This window comes from Botryllus schlosseri, chromosome 9 (genome assembly GCF_051294905.1).
Source record: "Botryllus schlosseri isolate E-star chromosome 9, Bs_hap1, whole genome shotgun sequence".
Taxonomy (NCBI): Eukaryota; Metazoa; Chordata; class Ascidiacea; order Stolidobranchia; family Styelidae; genus Botryllus; species Botryllus schlosseri.
This window is the reverse complement of record NC_137244.1, coordinates 23877432-23898986: the sequence shown is the minus strand read 5'-3', so window position 1 is coordinate 23898986 and position 21555 is coordinate 23877432. Positions and strand designations below refer to the sequence as shown.

Below are 21555 nucleotides of genomic sequence, written 5' to 3'. Positions count from 1 at the left end.
TTGATTCAATGCCCAAGTTTTCACGAATTCAGCAATTCTAATTCTAATCTAATTTGGAAAAAATTGCAGTCACAATTCTAATTCTAATCTAATTTTGTAAGACTGAAAATTTCCTGGTTGTCCAAGTCTGCGTTGGCCTGTTGCAACAATAAATGGGAATTGGATTGATTGAAATTATTACAACATCATGTGGAAGGAAAGCAGTTTTGAAAAAAGACAAATGAAGCGGTGCGTAATTATAAATATTTTACCGTCTTCTTCGATGAATAATGATGCGCTCTCAGACTCCATGATCTGAAATTGAAATAGCAAAGTTAATTACAAAAATGAAGGCGCGTTGCATGTAGTAGGCAAGCTCTCGAACACAGACATTCATTTACTCCGCAGTAAATAATGCAATTCACCTCCGTATCCGCAGCGTTGGAATTGGTATCGGCAGCATTGGAATTCTTCGAGTCCCTCTGCGAAGCGGATTGGACTCCGTCTTCAGATGTTAACGAGACCATGTTGTCTTCAGTGACAGCTCCATCTCTCTGCAAATTAGGCAAGAGTATTAGCAGCTTAATAATGTTTATCAGACAAGGCATTAATAGCGATACAAATGAAGATAATAGCATGTATCCTGCATTATAAGTCGTACATCTAAAGGATAAGTGTGGATTCCTGTAGGAATTCATTGGTGATAACTAGAGCGATTTTTTACTTGACATGTCTAAAAAAGTCAAAATTTTGTCAAAATTATAGCATTAAGTCAAAAAATGTCAGAATTGTTTTCAAAGTCAAACCGCAATATTTTAACTGAAGCTAGACTGCGTGGGCATTGCATGGTTCTTATATCAAGAAGCGCATGATGAGAAATTGTGATGTAGACAGCATTGTCAGAATGAAGCAACACGGTCTGTCACCAGCAGTGTACGCACAACTTCAGTGTTGTCAGCCAACAACTGCTGCTGTTGAACGTTCTCTCTCTATTCTTAACAAGCTACTTAGTAAGGACAAACACTCTCTACCCGAGAATGTAGGAAAGTATCTTTTGTTGTACTACAATAAATTTATATTATTTCTACCATAATACGTGATATAACGACTGGAATTCTTCATAGGGCCAGATTTGGTTAGAATTAAGTTTTTTCATGTAAAAATTCGTCAGTTTTGGAGTCAAAAAAGTTTTTCAGGCCAAACTACTTCGAAAGGACAGACAGTTCCAACCAGCAATGATAAGTAGTAAAATTCTAACATTATGTAGCAAAATACCTAATCTGCATACTTTAGGTCTAAATTTTGTCAAAAGTAAGTTTTTTAAGGTAAAAAAATGTCAAAATTTCGATTTTTGCGGTCAAAATCTTCCGTTTTTCGGTCAAAAAATCGCTCTAGTGATAACCAGTGTGATTACTTTTAAACCTAAAAATTGAGTGGATATTTGAAAATTTTGACACTATTTGCCATTAAAAAACTTTATTTTGACAAAATTATAACTTATGTAGACCTTATGTAGTTGAATTACGCAATATTGCATGATTTGTACGATATTAACTATTGTATGATGTTTCACAGTATGTTGAAAATGTACAATCTACAATAGTATTTAGGTAAAAGTTCAATAATTTGAGTTAAAATACCAAAGATGATTCGTTCCCAATCGATTCCAGATTGCCGCCAGATACATCTTCATCATTCATAGTCGTTGAATAGGGTGAAGACGACCCAGTTAACTGAGAAAAGTGTCCTGACGGGATAGGAGGCGTCAACGAGTAGCCTCTAACAGATCCCGGTGTATCTGCGCGGCTTTCCCTTGGATCTGCACACAAGTGATGCAAATATTACAAAGAAAACACTATCAGAAATTAGAAGAGCTCCTTGGAGGTACAGAACTTCAATATACAATTGAATAGTATATTCATATTGAAATGAGCCCAAATATTTTCGGCTGACGCTCGTCAGGGGTAATCGTCAGCAACTAGTAGAGAATTGGAAAGAACATCGTATATCACAAATCGTATCACAAAATATGACGGTACCGACATGAAATTTTGAATAAGACAGCGTTCAATGTAGTATTTTTAGATGGTACGCAAACTCCTTCTGTAAGCACATAATTTGTGTACTTTGATGATTTTTTCTCGGGATTATCCAACAAATGTTTACCAACAGAAGTCAAAAATTAGAAAATGATAAATTTTACGTTTTTTCACTAGTAGAGAAATCAAAATAACATCGTATATCAACAATCGTAGCACAAAATACGACGATTGTTGATATACGATGTTTTTTTGAATTCTCTACTAATTGCTGACGATTACCCTGACGAGTGTCAGCCGAAAATATTCGGGTTCATTTCAATATCAATATACTATTCAATTGTATATTGAAGTTCTGTACCTCCAAGAGAGTGTTAATACATATAAATTCAAATGAAATGAAATATTTAAACCAATTAGACAACTAGAATTATCTAGTTTGCCAAGTCTGCCCCTGATGAGTGTCAGTGCCAGCTTTGGTTTGAATATATTTTATTAATGCTTATATTATAAATGTATACTCAAATTCACGTCAAATACCACACCAAGCACTGTACCTTGACAGAAGTGCTTCTTCAGCATGGACAAAACCAGATCGGACACCCATATCTTGTGGTCTGAAGCGGTCATTCGGTCGGCGAACGTGCGGCAACACTCGTGCAGCCACAGTCGAATGATGGTGCGCATCATCGCGGAATTACCCGCGGCGTTATCGCCTGTATGAGAAAATTTTTACAATTGATTTCATGAGAGCACGCGCTACTGTGTTCAGACAAGGGCTGGAAAAATAACTAGTTATTGTGTCCTGAGAGTATGGACAATGCGGAACGATCAAATATGTACCGTTATATATGACCACAAAGATAATAACGCCATTTCTGCATCACATAAAGGTAATTTGGTATGTTTCGACCATGCCTAGATCGTTGTACTTTGTGACAATGCTCTGCATTGATCATGATTTTGCAGATATGTCATTTCCACTAATGAGTGTAGCTTTTTAGTACATATTTTGGATGCTGTGATACAATAAATTGAAGTCTCAAGGCTTCTGTGTTGGGAGGAAAGCATTGAGGCCATAATTCTCGTTGATAAATTAATTAACTGTTAGTGACAAGAAGCGTATCATTTCAGCAGTGTCAAATCATTACAATTATTAGAATTCACAAATAATTTTGCGTAGCCCTGACGGTAACTTTGTAATAATGTAAAAATGATGCAAGCAAGATAGTTTACATACCATATTGCCGCCCTCCTAAACGTCGAGTGGGTCTACCAGCCAGGGGCCTGAGTCTTCCCATATTTCCATCGTCGCGACCACCTGGCATTCTTTTCCTAATCGGCTTCGGACGCCCCCGAGCTTTAGGCGCGAGCAAAAACATACCCTTAATGAAACGTGGAGCTGAAAAAATAAACCGATCTATATCGATAGCAAAAACTATACCCTCATCACTTGTGCGATATCGTGTAGAGAGAAGAGATAAGTCGGCTGAGACGGAGCTGGTTTGAAATGACCTTTTACCGTAGAGTAGATCTCGTGTGCTCCAGCAATGATAGCCTGTGTAATGTACATCAGTTAGTTACATAAATATCAATCTACTTCAAATTGAGGCTATATATTATACAAAGGATATTATACAAACTTATCTGTGAATTCACGGCATGAATTCCTATAATGTACTTCGGCTAGTGAAGTAAATATGGATCTAAATAGCAGCTTATGTCTACTTCAAATAGAGGATAAGATATTGCACAAACTTCTCTAGAAATCACGGCGTGATTTCGTATAATGTACTTTGGCATGTGGTGTGAACATGGATCTACATCACAGCTTAACTCGACTTCAAATGAAGGATAAGATATGATGCAAACTTTTCATTTCCCTGTGGAATTTATGCCACTAACGTCAAGTCAAAATCTCTTCAAAACATTTCAACAACACGTGCAGCTTATGAGAAGTTGAATCATGGTTTGAATCATGTGTAAAGCATTGATATTTTGTAATTAGAAGTAGAACTAGAACTCGATTACACACATTTCGCTCTTATTAGGCTAATTAGACTATTTGAATTATCTAGCTGTCCAAGCCTGCTTGTCAGACAAATTGGCAAAGAGTATTAGCCTATCCAGTTTCATCACCTGTGATAAATCATAATGCCGCGATAACGAGTATGCCGGAAATTCCTCAAGCCAAGACTGTACGGAATTGTGGTAGATGCTCAATATGGCTTCTCTTGAAGGCTACAAGCGAAAAGGAGCGTGATCGTCGAAATCTAATGGAATAAGTCACAAGACACAACCTTGCGGAAATGTATGACTGTGAACAATCTCGTCAATCTCGGGAACAGCATATGGCTTGAGTATCCGTGACCCGATCCAGGAGCCCCGGGCAGGCAGGAGGCGGCCAGGAAATTAACTTTGCCCTTTATGGTTTGGATGAGCTGGTGTTCGTGGTCGTACAGAGTCCCGCTGCTCAAAATCTGGAATTGCAAAGACGGGATGATTTCACAAATGTCTACAAATTTTACATTATTGCCGTTAGAACTAGATTCATTGCAATATAATTCATTTACATCAAAGAATTTTTGGGTGGATATCATCCAGAAGTAAAGACGCAATTACAAGCATATAAACAGAGATAAAAATAAAATCCATTTCGGAAACATATAATTTAATGATATGATTATAAAAAGAATGCTAGACAAAGTCATACCAAAGAATGAGATCATGTTATTGATATATGATATTTTATATAACATGATACATAATATCACATTAATATATACTGATATATGTCCATCCAACGTTTTTCAGTGTACCATATAATTAGATTCTGATACGTTTTTCTTTGTTTTGATTATTGCATACTTTTCCAATTGGTTTCCATTAAAATCTCCATTAAAATTTTATGCATGTTATTGTGACAACAAGTTTTATTAAGAGGCACACAAAAAGCCAAACAGTTAAATAAATGAGACTACAATGAATTTAGTTATGAAATTTACTTTCAAATTAAGTACCGCCAGTCACCTATTCAACTATTTGAAGCAAATGTACAAATTTGGATGAAATAAATGAATTTTGATTAAATAACAATACAATCAAAGGTAGCGTAATTTCTCACACCTAAAAAGTTCAAATAAGATGCCAACAAGCAAATAACTAATTATATACCTGTCTCACTAGTGCGTGAACCGGCTGAATAGCCAGATTCTCGGTGGCGTCTCCCACGATATTGGGAGCACAAGATAAATCATCGAGAAAGATCAAGCACTTGACATCTTTATCTGCGCGCGTGTCGATCACCGCGTTCGGGTGAGCCATAAGTCCGATGTTATGTTGCTTCAGATTGGAAGACCGAGATTCGATCAGCTTTTGCAAATGACGCGGCGTCATGCCTGCAATAAATAGACGAATTGAATGATTTTGTCACAGTAAGCAACATTACATTACAGTCATTACAGTCTAAACTAGTTCAGTAACAGTATCAGTTTTATCAATAACTTCATCAGTTCAAAACACCACAAGACTGCAATAAAATGAAAAGATAGGAAGGTGTCGAAATGACTTGAAATAATCTTTGAAATCAGACACCCACCTGGACCTGGGTAAAGAAGAGGCATAGACACTGGATGGAAAGAAATAAGGGATAACATAAAAGGACGAGCAATGAAAATGAAGGACGCATATGTCTATTGGCGAGGTAGATATGTCAGGTCAAGGTTCGCGAGACCAGCCGACTAGTATTCACAACCTTTATAGCTTGGAGAGTGTTGAAATTTCAACACATACGTTTGAAGGCCAGTAAACATTCAAATTGAAGCCATCAACAACGATAAATTATCCAACTCAAAAGGAAAGAATTGAAACTTGATGTGAATAAGAAATATTCTGCTGCCTTTTTTTATATTGCATGTGTTATACATGAATCTATTGACGGCAACCATTCGAATCCAAACTGAATAGATGTGTCTGCATGGTGAGGCTACCAATTATAAGTAATAGTAAAGGAATAGTTTACCGGCTGATATCGGTACACGGCTCATCGCGTGTTCTTCCGACAGCAGATTAGTGACCATTGATGTTTTTCCACAACCTCGTTCGCCGACAAGCAGAACCGGGGATTCATGCCGTAACAGAATCGCGGAGAGGTAAGCGTATCTTTCGATCTGCACGGTTCAGAAGAAACGAGTCAGCAGGCTTGCAATGTGGTGATAAGTAGGGATGGTGTGAACTTGAGGTTCACGTTCGCGTTCTGTGTGTGAACCTCAGAAATTTAGAGGTTCACGTTCACAAACGAACCTTGGTAGGTTCTGCACTGTGAACCTTTTTCCTAAATTACAATTTTTACTTCATTATAATATCTTTCGTTGAAAATTACTGCATTTCAACTGCCGGCCACTCTATGCATGGCGTTGACAGCATAGAAAAACCAACAATAAACGAGCATACACCTTGAAAATCTCAAAAATTTTACTTGCTTCGCTACAAAAGTTAACTCGAAATATCCAGCTTTCCGTTTGTGAATATTTATTGACTCTCTGCTGTGAACGTGACCCGCATTAAGAGCGAAATACACTACATATAGGATTGTAGGTAGTCATAATGATACTTATTCAACCAATCAGTGAAATTGATATCGTTGTCTGATGTAAAATATCTAGCAGGCGTACGGAGTCCATCCTGCTTGCACATGTTTATTGTATCATAAAAACTAAATTCGTGCGATCGGGGTGTTGGCTACTGCTGTATAACTTGGTAATGAGGTAATATCGGTAGCAAGAATAGAAACCCGATTTACACTCTGCTCAATTAATCAACGTAGCAATACTCGGACGCCGGATACAATGTTCGGTCTTGCCTAGACCGTTAAGGCGTAAGCTTATACTCCCTTGCAAGTCCTTTTTGAAATTGTTGGCAACGAGACGGAAGATATTGATTTTATCGGATTATTATACCATTTGATTGCCTCAGTTGATACATTAGGCGACGTTAAAACATCAATATGTACTTTAGCATCGTGACATTATGTGGCCCGCGTTGTCGCTAGGTATCGTGTACATTAAAACAGGCTACTACTTCGTCGCAATGTAGGGTTGGAATTAGCAATATGACGTCACGTGACGTCATGAGGTTCACGTTCGTGTTCACACAGAACCTTTCAAAAAGGTTCGCGTTCACACGAACCTGAACCTTTCAGAGGTTCACACCATCCCTAGTGATAAGGTCATTATCATCATTAGAATTATTTTTCCGATTCAAGATAACACAAGAATTGCGATACATAGGTGAAAGTTGAAAATGAGGGGTTTTAAAGGTACTAAAGGTCGCAGATTTGGTCAAAGAGGGTCACAAAATAGGAGGTGGCTACTTTCGATATCGGCAGATGTATTATCGCAACTAAAGCAAAATTAACAAGAACACTACCCAGTACACATACGTAGAATATTCGAAAACAGATTCAGTTACCGTTATACAAATAGGACACTGTATATTTCTGTCTTTGATGTTTACAGGGGCTAATTCAGGCGGTTCTTAAAGAAATTTCACTCTAGAAACTGATGCAAACTTAACTCATAACTAATTTCTATTTATCCATTTCAAAATTGTAAAAAAGTGGTGAAAGCTGGCAAAAATCGACTCAAATACATCGAAAAGTACAAAATACTTCGTTACTGACCACCTCTGGTGTCATGAAATCTTGTCTATTCTGTCAGACCCACCTGATGAACACTGGAGTAATTCACTTCCTCCATCGCCGCGTTACCCCGCGAATCGATATTGTCCTCCCACAGAGTCCAGAATCCCGATTCCGGGTCGACAAAATACTCAAATACATTTTCGTAGACTGGGATTTCGATTTCAAATCTGAGAGAGGAACATGTTTCAACCAGCAATACACACGCAAATCGAAGACTGGACTCACTCCAACTCTGACAGTAAATTCCTGAAAAAGGCGTCGAATCGCGGCATGTCTTCTTCGAGCAAACGCCCTCCAAACGCCCAGATGAAGGCAAAGGCGAAAAAATTATTGGACAGCTGAAAAATATATTCAATATACATACCAGTGTTGCAATCAAGACACTGTCTTCAAGTCTATTGGAGTCAGGCGTCACATTGATGAGAAATATCAATATACAGATAAGTACAATTATTCTTTTTCTCATATTGCTAGCAGGGTATTTTTCGGATCGCTTTTTAAATTGAGAAACAATTCTGGTTTCGTTGAACTGGATTGCGTCCATGTTGAAAAACTATAGAACTAGAAAATTTTCAGGATTTCCAAATTAGATTAGAATGAGATATTCAGCATTTCGCTTTAATCAGTCTATCTGGAAAACTAGAATTATCTACTTGTCCAAGTTTGCTGTAAACCACTAGCATCTGAGAAAGGTTATCTGACATTGAACCCATGAGCACTTTTGCTATCCGCTACCGATATGTTTTGCCAATGGCAAAAAAATCCAATCTCTCACTTGCTGGTGAAATTCAGGAACGTCTTTTTCCCTCTGCGAGCGTGCGACGCTGAAACTTGACGCGGGACTCTGCGAGTATTCGACCCTCGAAACCGCGGTGGACCTTGGAAATATCTCGAGGCATGATATTCGTATAAAGCAGGGGTAGCGGCAGGAATGTATATATAGAGAGAGTAAATTTATTCCTCACAAACCTGAATATTTTCGGCTGACACTCGTCAGGGGTAATCGTCAGCAACTAGTAGCGAATTGGAAACAACACTGTATATTAGGGTTACCATACGTCCTCTTTTAAGAGGATTTGTCCTTTTTTTTGACTTTTTTGAAAGTGTCCTCTATTTTGAGAATTTTGGTTAAATATATGGCAAAATCGACTTAGTCACAGTAAATCAGCACTGAAGTAACGCTCCGTCGGGTATTTCGGGAGCTGGGTCGGAAAGTTCACCTTTTTTTTAGTCAACCGAACCATTTTTTGAGGATTTTCCTCCAGTTTTGCAAGTCTGAAAACTTTGAAAAGTGTCCTCTTTTCAGATTTCCAAAATATGGTAACCCTACTGTATATTGACTACTGTATCACCACATATGGCGTCATCGACATGAAATTTAGAAGACTTGACGTGAAGAGATCGAAGAAGCAAATCGAAATGTACGACCTAATACAATCGTATAACAATTACAAGGAAGGAAAATGATTACCGCGATTAACTAATGTACCAGTGCAAATGACAATGCCTGAGACATGATTTTTGTGTCACATTCACCTTCCTTTGTCGTCGTCCGAAGATTTCGTGGCATGTCTGCTCAAATGAGTGGTCATCAGGGATTCGAATATTTGCAAAAACGAAGTGATCTCCGCTATGCCGCTGGATGACGCCAGCTGCATCTTTGATGAAGAAAAGTAAAATTGTCTGCGCTACCCCAGTGACTGATCTTTGTCAATAAGATACTCTTTGGAGGAACAGAACTTCAATATACAATTGAGTAATATATTCATACTAAAATAAACCAGAGTATTTTCAGCTGATAATAGAAATTACAGTTTTCACGCAACTTTTCAATAAAATTTCAGTTAATACCGCATATGAACTTGGACATGGAAATGATATGAAATACATTCAATGGCTTGAATTCTAATCTCTGGCACAGATGGGCTCGATGATATACTGTCAAGTAATTGTCATACCATTATACCAAGCAAATTCAAAAATTTCTGCAGGAAACCGAATTAATATATTTACAATCCTAAATTGGTGAATTTAACAACATTTAAATTTGCCCTCTCCAATCATAATAACATAGTCTGCTAACAAACCTAGATTTCGTAGATTTCACCAACATACCTTCTGATCGTAAGTCGCCCCATAATTGAGTACGTTATTGTCGAAGCGGCGCAAAAATTCCAAAGATTTCGGCACCAAGTCCTCGATCATATCCTTCCAAGTTTTGACCATGAGTCGCGTGACGGCAAACTTGCTGTAAGCCGAGTCCATCCACGAATCGGTAATGAAATTCCATTGGTTTGTGTTGGAGCAGTTAACGACTTCACACCTGAATGGTAACATGTCTTAACAAAATTGCAGTGAGCAATGAAGTATGACGACGCATAACTATGTACAAATCTTTGAATATTCAATACTGATATGCGTCTCACTTCTTTTGACTTGTAAATGGATGATTTTCCACTGAGTCAACAAAGTGGGTATACCCAGTGTCCCTATGAAACGAGAAGCTTGAATCTGGTATCTTTGACAGATTTCAGATTCGAATACGGATGAAAGATTCCATTTTCATATTAGGAAGGAGTTCACTGCATGAAATTTCTCCTAACATTTGGTGCGAAAATACGGATTTGCATGCATCAAAACAACATAAGTAACATATCAGGGCAGATAAGATGAACATATTATTGCAGACCATTGCTGTAACCTTTAGAGAAACTGCACTAAATTACTTACAGGCAAAAATCGCACAAAAAACAAGTGTGCTTTAAAATAAACGAATCATATTATATTCCAACTGATTATTTGAAATTTACAATAGGTGGTTGACGTAAAACTGATTGAATTAATGCCATGATATTTGAGTATTCAAGTTAATACTTATATACATGACTGGAATTTATTTATGTACATGATATCCGTGAACAAACCTATCTAATATCCCTAAATATAGTGCTGTTGCTGTATTTTGAGTTAAAAGAGTCTTCTGCGTGTCAAAATAACAAGTAGATTGAATTTTTAAACTTTATATTACGACTGAGCCAATTTCCTATCTAGCAATTACAGGTAAAATGGGAGAATTTGGTCCAAATAACCCCATGGATCAGTGGTTCTCCCTGGGGGGCGCGCCCCACTTGGGGATCGTGAAAGCATCTGAATGGGGGGCGCGAGGAAACGGTCAACTGAAAATTTTTTTCGTGCTCCGCGCGATTTACTTCCAATTCACACGTCTTTCTCTATATATAGACCGAATTTCATATTTTTGAATTATCCCACCAACAGTCTTAACCTTCCATGCCACCAAACAATCTGTTGGGGTTGCTAGCATCCTGGTTGGATTTTGTGATATGACGATAAGGAGGGCGAGAAATTTTTTCACTATCATAAAGGGGGGCGTGTCTAAAAAAAGGTTGAGAACCACTGCTATGGTTTATCTCCAAAACAAGAGCCAATCTGAAAAAAACTAAGGTCAAATTCGGAATCAGTGCCACAAAACCACTCTTACTTTGTCTGCCTAAAAATATGTGTTGACCAGTGAAATCATTCGAAATGTACCTACCTCGACAATACAGCTGGCGATGCCGTCGACAGATTTGAAACTTCGAATATCACCGCCGTAGAATCGTTCAACGACACTTGGTCTAAATCATGGAGTCTCGTCACGTTGCTAGCTTCAATCAGGCAGTTCATGCATTCGATCCACGGTGCGTTCAATTCGCCGTCCAAAACAATCCATTTATTCAACCTGGATGTACCAAGTAACGGGGTAAACAGTTGATGAAAATTAGGTATAATGAATATTTTGTGACAAGATGATTACTTTTACCATTTTATGGGCAGGGCAACAATTTTAGAGTCACTGACAATCCTATTTACCGGAATTTTGAGCGGAATTTTGAGCGGAATTTTCACTCTGTGAGATTGTTATTAGAGCAGCTGGCGGTTTTGGGGTAAGTTTTTTCTTACATGCAGGCAAAAGCGATATTGTGAGATATTTAGAGCCTTTGAAACAGACTATGACATGAATTGCAGTTATCCACATCATGAAGTTGAGTCATGATTTGTCAAATAGGAAACATTATGTCATATTAGCAAATCTCTGATACTCACTTGAATTTAAGATCTTTTCTAGTGGAATTAGCATCGTTAAAGGCGTCCATTTCATTGTTGCTCTTCAAAATCTTCGATAACATCCCTGTTTGATAGTAAAACGATATTTTTAAAATCGCAGCATAACAGACATACTCACTTACCTTGCATCCACACTCCCGACTTGTTCAAGAAAGGTCCAAAGAGATCGTCTTGCGATAATACGTCGGTGAATATGAGTTTGACATCGAACGCGTCATCCAATCCTTCATAAAAAACACACAACTTTAAGGGCCACAACTTTTTTTTAAACAGAGTCAGCGTTTACCTTTTCCTGTTTGATTCGTCTTATCGTTGCCCTGCGAGAAAACACATATTCATGCATGATATTCCAGATGGTTTACGTTACATTTTAAAGCTGTCAGAATTTAGAAAATTTACTGGAGTTTTCTTTAGACTGCTGGTTGCGCAACTCCAGATCAAAATTAGATTCAGTTTTCATTAATCTCTGGTAATATTGACTGATGACAGGTGATGGAGTTGGGTTGTAGTTAGTTGGTTGTAGATTTTTGAAGGTGGTTAGTACCAGTTCTAGTTCTAGTTCTAGTTCTAATTGCGTACTTTGAAAATACAGTAGTACGTTCATATCTAGTCGACAGACTTATCAATGGCATGACCAGAGCTGAATCGGTGTTGAAGTCGAATTTACGGGAAAAAAACAGTAAAATAATTCAAAGCATACTGGATTCAGGCTGCACACATATGCTTAAGTCTACAACAATTGCCAATAAAGATATAAATTTTGTATATTAGCAAGTAGCGGACTTCAAAATCACGTTAAGCTGACAAAATGTACAATTACCTTGGTCGTATCTCCCTCCAGAGTGACTTCATTTCCATGCATTAACTTGAGCGAATTTGCCAAAGTTCTACGAACGATATCAGTTTATAAATAGCTTCCATTTGCGATCTATCAATAGCAAGTACTTACTTGTATATCATAGTTTTCCCACATCCAGACGGACCATTTAGAATGACGGCTTTACCACGGTTGATGGCGTGATAAAGCTCCATGATCCGGGAAATAAAAGCAGAATCCGATGAGAGACCGTCGATGTACACTTGGTGGCGAACAGCCTCTGAAAATTCAAATCTATTTTTCAAGTTTCAGACGATACAGCCGTAAAAAAGTGAAAATTCGTATAATTATCATGTTATCACCCCCTATTTGTAAGCATGATAGGAAGCATACATAACCCTAACATACCTTCACAGAAAAAAGCTATTTAAACTATCATAAACCAAACTTAAACATTGTGTACCAGGGATCAAGGATCGTACCTTCGATTTTGTGGTGAACTTCATCGTTTTGAATTTCGTTGAACATAAATATCCGTGATAAAACATCTCTGAATTTATTGCGGAATAACTCGCTGCAAAAAATAGATGGTAAATTGAAGGAATATCGCACAAATCCAAGGCGACTTCATGCCAAAAATGCCATACGAAACAGGAATTCCCATTAACTTGCGTTTGGTTTGTTAATAATTTCATCATTTGAAAACACCGCAAGATTGTAATACAATGAAAAGATAGGATGGAGTTGGAACAACTTGAAATGGTATTTCTTCCGAGCCCCCAGCTAGGCCTACAGATATCAATAATAGAATACGTGATAACGTGAAACTTGTAGAATTGCAGAACCTTCTATTTTAACAATCCGATGGCATAATATTTTCAATAAATGATTTGATTTTGGGCAAGACATCTGAGCCACCCCGTTATAACGTAATGGTGAATATAATACAATAACTTTATGAAGATAGCATCACAAGATAATCATACTCGGTCAATTTGGTTATCAGGACTGAACAGACAGCATCTCCCACACAGGTATCTTCCGCAGCCTCCAAAGCAGATCCTTGCAATGCCAAAATCTTGAATTTGTCATCAAACTTCCTTGCCGCGCACAAAACGATCGACTTGACGTCTCGAAGTGTGATCGTAATTTCCTGAAACGTCATAAACTCGGTATGAGATATATATTCGAAACGCGCAAGCAACTCAAATATAAATATACCTTGTACTGCGCATTCCCCGATGTGACATCTCGGTCTCCAATGTCTTGCAGGAAACGGACGCATTCCTGCAGCTTACCGGATAGTGATCGTGTATTGACGAACCCGAGTGATGTGAGCCATATCTAGGATTATTAATTTGTCTCAAATATCATATCATAGAAAATGTATATAGCCATCCTCGTGTAATATTATATTTACCATCAAACGGTCAGCTAATCCATTGCGAAATGTATGAATATCGCAATATTGTAACCGGATAAACTGCACTTGTACACAAAAGCTATTTTCTCAATTCGAATAAAATAGTATTTACGGTATAATAAATAATTAAGGAATTGACCACCGCAAATACTATTCTATTCAAATCCAAATTTTTCGACGGCAATAACTCCGCTTTCACTGGTTGGAATTGAGTCAAATTTGGTGAACATCGTTTCTACAGACAACCTAACACTTTGATGTGGTTAACAGAAATGTTCGATTTTTTTTTCATTAATTTTTATATAATAAATAGAAACTTTCTTCTCCTGTAGCAATTGGAGAATTTTGAACACCCCTAATATGCACTCGCTGATGGTTGGCCTAAGCGCAGTGAGTGATGTATAAGAAATCAAACTATTTAATTAGTAGGTTATGCCAGAAGCAAGTCAACATACCTCGGCAAGTTTCTCAAACAGAGGCCTGATAAAAGCAACTGATCTCGCAACCGCCTTCAGATTGCTTGGAAAGTCTCTGAAACATATTGAAGTAGACTTAAAGATTTAGGTACAGGTATTATCTATGCAGAATATGTAGAAGATAAGCCTGAACACCAAAATGCACAATGAGCATTGAACAATGCGATATACAAGACAAAGTGAGAGCATATGCAATCGCATACTTTTTTAGATTGGCCCAAGTCATGAACAGCCCGCATCTCGAAGTGGCTTTCAGTAGTTTTCCGTTGAGCACCAGAGACCCCACGCAGTCTCCAACCAAAGTCGGCACAGGATGATAGCTGTCGTCGCCAACGGTAAAATACGTCGACGGATTCCAATCCTCAGTGTATAGGAGAGAGCTGCTGCTGTTTGTAGCCGAATGCAGACTCGGAAACGAGTCACTCCTCTGAAAAGGAAAGGATTTTCACACCAGCGCATATCGGTGAATATCAATATATTGAATCTTTTTCAAGGCCACATGATTCTCAATCAATGCCATAACATTTTTCCTCAGTGAATATTTTTTGACTTGTCAAATAAAGTCAGAGGTTCGTCAAAATTAACGGGTCAAAATTGTTTACATAGTCTAAATTTTTACCAACTGCATTGTCATGGGGAGACAGACATTCCATTGTCAGTAAACTTCTCATTCTACGGTTTACGTCGTGTAGCCTACTTTATATTTTTGTAACTGGCCCACTGTCTACATATTATGAATCACATACCGTTAAATGAAATAATTAGTCTGTGATGGCTCAACACTCATCAAGACATGACAAAATTTTGGTATAGTTATTTTACGAGAATGGTGTTTTGCTAAAGCGAGCAAAGGCAGTCAAAAATTGTTTCTTGAAGTAAATAAATAATCAATCGCATATAAACATATAATGCCCTAGTGATCATCAATGTGATGTGTTTCCCTGATTTACATAATTCCAAGTACATAACATTCTCTAACCTTCAATTTTTCTTCACCCCTCGAAACCACCTTGCGTTGTACACTTGGCTGTCGGAGAATGCTACAAATACAATTGATGATTTATATTACATTCCAGGCGTCGTAGCTAATTCAATGGAACAGATAAATTTTCTGTGTCATTCCAAAGTGCAGCTTTTGAAAGCATGTTCAAGTGTATATGCCTCACCTGTAAAGCTGCTGAACATTCTGTATTTGCTGCGTGAGGGAGCTCAGTATGGGTGTTCGTAAGTCCTCTGCCTTGTCAAAGCAAAGCCAACACTGCGATTCAACTACTCCACAGAGAGCTCTGTAATCGTCGATAAAGAAAAGATATAAAAACAATTCCTGAAGTTTGCATCAAACTGGGAGTCAGTTGAATAACAAATTCATAACACAAACAATCAATTATAAAACACCAGAAAGCAGTTTACCCAGCAATAATATACATGCAAACTGCAGTTTAGCAAGCATTGCTGGATTTAATAGCCTTTTCAAGTTGCAAAGTTGTCTTTATTTGTTCACTAGACAGAGGGTAGCGCTGCCAGACTTCACTTTACGTCATTGGAGTAGGGTTTCTTTACCTCTTTAAGCTCGAATCCCTAAAATTTAAGTGGTTGTGTGGACCCCCTAACCGCTAAATGGAGGAAGCAGATGAATATAAAATGGAGAGCAATTATTTATCAGTGTTTGTATCGTCTGTGTGGCTATTTTGACCTGTAGTAACGACATACATCAAAATAATTCAGGACAGATCTTGTAAATATGGACAATGTAGTTTTATAGCTACAATATTAACACTGACCTTTCATGGACCCGGAAACTAGACTGCGGACCTTCGAAGGGTTAATGAGAGCCAGGTTAAGCACCTCTTCATTATAGACTGACATGCTATCAAACTTCAGAGCAAATAATCTAGGATATTTTTTAATTTAATGCCGTCATCCCTGAACACTGCCATTCACAATCAATTCTGCCTCACCTCAAAATCATATTCATCTCCGTGGATTCGGACAGGTTAAAGTTCACCAAAGGCCGGCCAAACAGACGCGCCATATGTCTGACAACGCTGGTCTTTCCACTTCCGTGAGCACCCACTAGAATGCCGCACATGTCCATCTTCAAAGCCAAACACAGCGAGACAATACTCCTACGGTAAGAATATCGATTGAAATTGAACATCAGACTATAGAAAAGGGATGACAGCACCTTTCAGACAATGGTGACATCACAAATGGAGTTCCCAGTGACGAACTCGATAGCGAATCAACGAAGGAGCTCTCATATTCCATTCCATATTTATCAAGCACGCTGCCGAAGTGATGAACGGTACATTCCAAATGCTTAGGAGCTGAGACTTCCGTCAAAGGTATTCCGTTTACAGGTAAATTCACAGAATGCCTGATAAAACACAGTTTTAAACTGTTGGCGTCATTTGAAAACATTCATAACAGTACCTGATTATCCTCTGCCAATGAAAGTCTTCGATGCACATAACCGATCGTTGCTTTAGATCGTGTAAGGTATCTTTTTGGTATATGGCCTGCGACAACATTGCAACCAGCGTGCCGATTGACTGCGTGTACTTGGGATCGGTTGTAGACGTCTTTCTCAAACACAGACTACAAAATATGCAAAAGAATTTAGAGATTACATCGATGTGTTGCCGAGAAAATCCTTTGAAACATACCTGCATTTTGCAATTTTCAAACAAACTTCGCGTTCCAGCAAATGGAAAGCGTCCTCATTCCAATCTCTCAAGACATCGTCAACCGAATTTGACCACTTTATGGAATCAACGAGCAAAATGGTTTGCGCAGGAAATCTTGACACCCACCTGAAGCGACATGGTATTTGAAAACATGCAAATTCGATAGTATATTCATAGAAGCTCTACATGTAAATTAATGAAAGAAATCGTACATACGTACATGGTACATACATACATATACAATATATATAGATATGTATTATATTACGTATATGTTGAACGGGGTCCTGTGATGTATATGTGCGTACGGTATACATATGCATACACAAAAATTTCAGAAAAAGGTAGGATAGCCTACTATGGATAAGCAAAAAGTTTGGAGACATTTCAAAATCTAATTCTACTACTACTTATATTCAATACACAAACCCGAGAGTGCTTTGAATATCAGTATCATCTCCTTCAGCATTTACGAAGTCTGGAAATGATAACATAGATCAGTTTATGCTTATCACGATAGATTGATGAATGCACAAACTCGGAAAACTGGAGATGGCTGATATCAGTGATTTTTGTAGACATCTTAAAAGTCTGTGTTCCAACATTTTCATCCAATCCAAAGGCTCGGTCTGCATTGTGATGGGCTTCTTGAAGGTAATACATTCCAAATTGTGTCCCCGCACTTGAGTGACCGCGAGCCTAAAGAAATTGTAAGTCGCCATAGGTCATGTGGTCAATTTGTAAATATAGATCACAACCAACATACTTGTGAGTATGAATCTTCCGGTCCAGATTGTTAGATGTTGCTGTCACGTCAGACGGCAGAGCATAGGTAAGTGATTTGATGCCAGAAAAGCACTTTCGAACGTATGGCGCGAACAGTTTCGGCTCGCGAGTTATTGACAGAAGATGGATGCAGTCTTCGTCGCACAGGAAATACATTCTACACAAAAAATTATAATACTCGAAATTAGTACTCAAAATCAGAGTATTATTTTTCATTGTATTCGACTAACTGCACACACAGCTATAATTATTAGAAGTATCAGCCACGTGACCATATAAAGCGCATCAATATGTATAATATATATAATTATAATTTTGAAGGGTATTCATCTAATTAAAATGAACAAGTAGCAAGGTTTCGGTTTGGGGGATTTGTTTATATATTTATCGAACTTCACACTAATAGTAACGTCCAACTAGAAGGGTATAAAGACTATAAAATGGATAAATCTTCATTTTGAAAAATACCAATAATTGAAGTGCATGAAGACAGCAAAACAGGCAAAGGTCGACAATCATTCTGAAGACGCATATGACGTTATACTGGATCTTCCATGAAACCAATTTCGATAATTGAAATTGCAACAGAATTGCCACATTTACCTGGGGAAGTCGGATCGAAATTCGTCTAAAAGTTGCGACAGGTTGGCGAGCAACTTCTCTTGCAGCTGAATGCACGACAAGATGTGTTTTCTCAAAACTTCGCCCTGTAGCTCTCTCCATCCTTGCTGTCCATGCCGTCTATGAGTATTATACAGAATATAAGTACTAGGACACATATCATTGGGATCTGCACTAGACTACCTCGAGAGGATAGAAAGTACGTGGGGATCGTTAACAATCGCCTTCACGAATTCTCGGTATCGTCTGTCCATGTCGGTGTATAGCGAAAATTTCAGACGCGACCTCGTGAACACCCCCGAATTGTAAACCATGTTCAGGTACTTCCATTTGTCTTGGCATGATGTCCACACCTCGATGATATCGGCGATCTTGACACAAGGAAGTGAATATTAAAGATTAGTATCGCACAAAACAATAATACGAATGTAATTAATAAATTCCCTATGAGCTTCTCCACTGACTCTCATCAGTAGCAAACATCAATAATCAGGTAAATCAAATTTGAAATGTGAGAAATATTCTAGCTGTGTGGCGTTGTAATATCGAAAATAGTCAAAAACAGCAACACAGAACATTAGCTATTGCAGGTAAAATCATTTTGAGTTTGATTTAGAATCTTTACGAATTTGATTTGACGTATTACTGATCAGTTAAAAAGCTTTTAGTGAATGCAATACCCATATTGGAAATGCTGACCCGAATGTACCCCGAATAACGTGTTTAAAGGTAAGTATTATATGGAACTTCGAAGTTTTGCATTGATTTTATCGAAAATACCTTTCAATAAGTTATATTTTGCAATAACATATATTGAAGCCGAATACACCAATGACACAGCAATAATTTATTGAAGTGGATCGGGTGGAATTTGATCAGGATGACGGTTATAAAATAAGGACCTCATGATATTCAAAACCTTGCAGAATATTAAAAGACGTTTAAAACGCTAACTACTGTTTAGCTTTTAATCGCTGGATTAAAAACATTTTCATACTTGCTGAAACGCGTCGTTCCAAACTTCGGCGTCGCCTCGAACTTCCGCGACATATCTCGATTGCAACATGCTCTGCAACATCACGTGACTGTCAGAGATATCGCGGAGTAAGTCTTTATATCCCACAAGAACATATGTATCGCTGTCAATTTCCTGCGCGAAAAAATTTAATTTTATGCCAAGCCGCAGATTATATAGCTTCAAATAACGATACCTGAGAAACCGGTTGGGAGAAACTGAGTTTTTTCAATTTTTTCTTCCGCAAAGTATTTGCTTCTTCTGAAAGAAAAGTTATTGATTACAAATTGGTGCACGGGACAAATGTTCGGAAAAAGTTCACCGACCTTCTTGTTTTGGCGTTGTCATAACAACTTGAATGTGCTTCGCCAGATTGAATTGTTTGTTTTCCCATTTCGTTTTGATTTTTTTCATCAACAGCTCCAAAGCGTATTCCGCTGACGCGCTTTGACAAACCTGTGTAAAAAAAAATCCATTAGTCTTCATCAAATAAACATCCAAAGACTGAATTATTAGTGAGTTAGGGTCATACAAAAATCCACACTACAGAGCCAGTAAGTAGAAATATTTTCAGGCTTTAATTTGACTTATTCAGCTAACTCAAAAAGCTTTGGTGACAGAAAATAAGTTTTCTACTACTTGCTCTTCTACAACGATAGTTTTTGAGGCAAAATTCCATAATTTGCGCAAGCGAAGAGCAATTTATGGACAGTATAGAAGATAAGTCTTGTAATTTCAAAATTATGTTTTGCTACCTAAATACTGGAATACTTCACAAACTATACATTTTATACTTTCTTTCCTAGTACCTATTTCTTCTACTCAAATAAACTTTTACAACAATTCATCTCTGCTTGAGTCACACCAGTAACTGCTTTGCCCACTCATGCCACAGACCAGTACACTAGTGTTGGTACCCATAAATTGCTCAACAAGCTTGTGGAATGACACAGTAACCGTCTAGGCCTCATTGCTACACTTCTAACTAATGAAATAACACGGAAAGATTACGATTGTTAATGATTAATGTTCTTAATTACCTACTAGTTGCGGAGAGTTACCTTGAGCCGAAAATATCCGGGTATATTTCAATATGAATATCTTATTCAATTGTACATTGAAGTTCCGTACCTCGAATGAGCTCTTCAAAGACTACATTTCATTGAAAAATAAATAACACCGCAGAATACATCACCTGGTTAATGAATCCTTCGTGCTGCGAAAGCTGATACGACAACAGATCCCGAACAGTGAACGACCAGCCAGCTTCATAATTTTCGCCAAATCCGTTAAAGATTTTCTTCCAATGCCGGTTTTTAACAGCCGGATTCGCCATCATTCCGAGCAATGGCAGCTCGACAGCTATTTCAGATATCATCTAAATGGCGAGGACGTCACTCATTACATGCTGAGATACCAGTAAAGACAATGTCCACATACCTCGTTCCAAGATTGCAGGACTGCATTTGTAGTCGGGAGTCGTTCTGAGAGCTTGCTCATAGCTTTTCTCCAATCCGAAATCTTATTCATAGCCTTAGTTGCATCGAATCTCCTAGTATATACAGGAGTGGTCGGTGTTACATAGACAGTTCTCGGGAATACAATCGCTTCTACTATATACAGTACGCTGTATAATGAGCAACATATACACGCTGATTTTACATGTTGTGCAAACTCAACCCATGGACAAAATCAGTGATTCTCAAGCTTGTTTAGCTTGTTGGCCGCAAAAGTTTCACCCAAAATGTAATGATGACCAATTGTATGCAGATCAAAAGCAAATATTGGAAAATTTAATAGCATGAAAAATTTGAAGCTGCCTTCTTGTTATTAAATGTGTTATATGTGAGTTTATTGAAGATCTGAGAGGTTCTGTTCAAAGCAAA

General features: G+C 37.9%; 1 protein-coding gene across 1 annotated transcript in view; it reads right to left on the bottom strand.

Moving 5' to 3' along the window:
• The window catches only part of LOC145446754 (dynein heavy chain domain-containing protein 1-like), a 73306-nt gene that overhangs the window by 35501 nt on the left and 16250 nt on the right, over positions 1 to 21555 (bottom strand). The window contains exons 23-64 of the mRNA XM_080325108.1: positions 21110 to 21221; positions 20865 to 21047; positions 19996 to 20125; positions 19866 to 19930; positions 19652 to 19804; positions 18838 to 19025; positions 18637 to 18774; positions 18014 to 18190; positions 17786 to 17946; positions 17677 to 17725; positions 17227 to 17373; positions 16994 to 17158; positions 16746 to 16937; positions 16519 to 16686; positions 15727 to 15846; positions 15540 to 15600; positions 14764 to 14987; positions 14540 to 14615; positions 13883 to 14005; positions 13648 to 13814; positions 13144 to 13235; positions 12794 to 12941; positions 12665 to 12731; positions 12131 to 12161; positions 11967 to 12068; positions 11824 to 11908; positions 11273 to 11458; positions 9835 to 10042; positions 9256 to 9377; positions 8495 to 8597; positions 7945 to 8057; positions 7742 to 7886; positions 6040 to 6187; positions 5193 to 5416; positions 4319 to 4498; positions 4158 to 4259; positions 3463 to 3576; positions 3259 to 3403; positions 2576 to 2734; positions 1620 to 1798; positions 405 to 533; positions 252 to 294 (exon numbers count right to left, since the gene is read on the bottom strand). Of these exons, the coding sequence (XP_080181234.1) occupies positions 252 to 294; positions 405 to 533; positions 1620 to 1798; positions 2576 to 2734; positions 3259 to 3403; positions 3463 to 3576; positions 4158 to 4259; positions 4319 to 4498; positions 5193 to 5416; positions 6040 to 6187; positions 7742 to 7886; positions 7945 to 8057; positions 8495 to 8597; positions 9256 to 9377; positions 9835 to 10042; positions 11273 to 11458; positions 11824 to 11908; positions 11967 to 12068; positions 12131 to 12161; positions 12665 to 12731; positions 12794 to 12941; positions 13144 to 13235; positions 13648 to 13814; positions 13883 to 14005; positions 14540 to 14615; positions 14764 to 14987; positions 15540 to 15600; positions 15727 to 15846; positions 16519 to 16686; positions 16746 to 16937; positions 16994 to 17158; positions 17227 to 17373; positions 17677 to 17725; positions 17786 to 17946; positions 18014 to 18190; positions 18637 to 18774; positions 18838 to 19025; positions 19652 to 19804; positions 19866 to 19930; positions 19996 to 20125; positions 20865 to 21047; positions 21110 to 21221 (5624 nt within the window). The remainder of the gene's footprint in view (positions 1 to 251; positions 295 to 404; positions 534 to 1619; positions 1799 to 2575; positions 2735 to 3258; positions 3404 to 3462; positions 3577 to 4157; positions 4260 to 4318; positions 4499 to 5192; positions 5417 to 6039; positions 6188 to 7741; positions 7887 to 7944; positions 8058 to 8494; positions 8598 to 9255; positions 9378 to 9834; positions 10043 to 11272; positions 11459 to 11823; positions 11909 to 11966; positions 12069 to 12130; positions 12162 to 12664; positions 12732 to 12793; positions 12942 to 13143; positions 13236 to 13647; positions 13815 to 13882; positions 14006 to 14539; positions 14616 to 14763; positions 14988 to 15539; positions 15601 to 15726; positions 15847 to 16518; positions 16687 to 16745; positions 16938 to 16993; positions 17159 to 17226; positions 17374 to 17676; positions 17726 to 17785; positions 17947 to 18013; positions 18191 to 18636; positions 18775 to 18837; positions 19026 to 19651; positions 19805 to 19865; positions 19931 to 19995; positions 20126 to 20864; positions 21048 to 21109; positions 21222 to 21555) is intronic.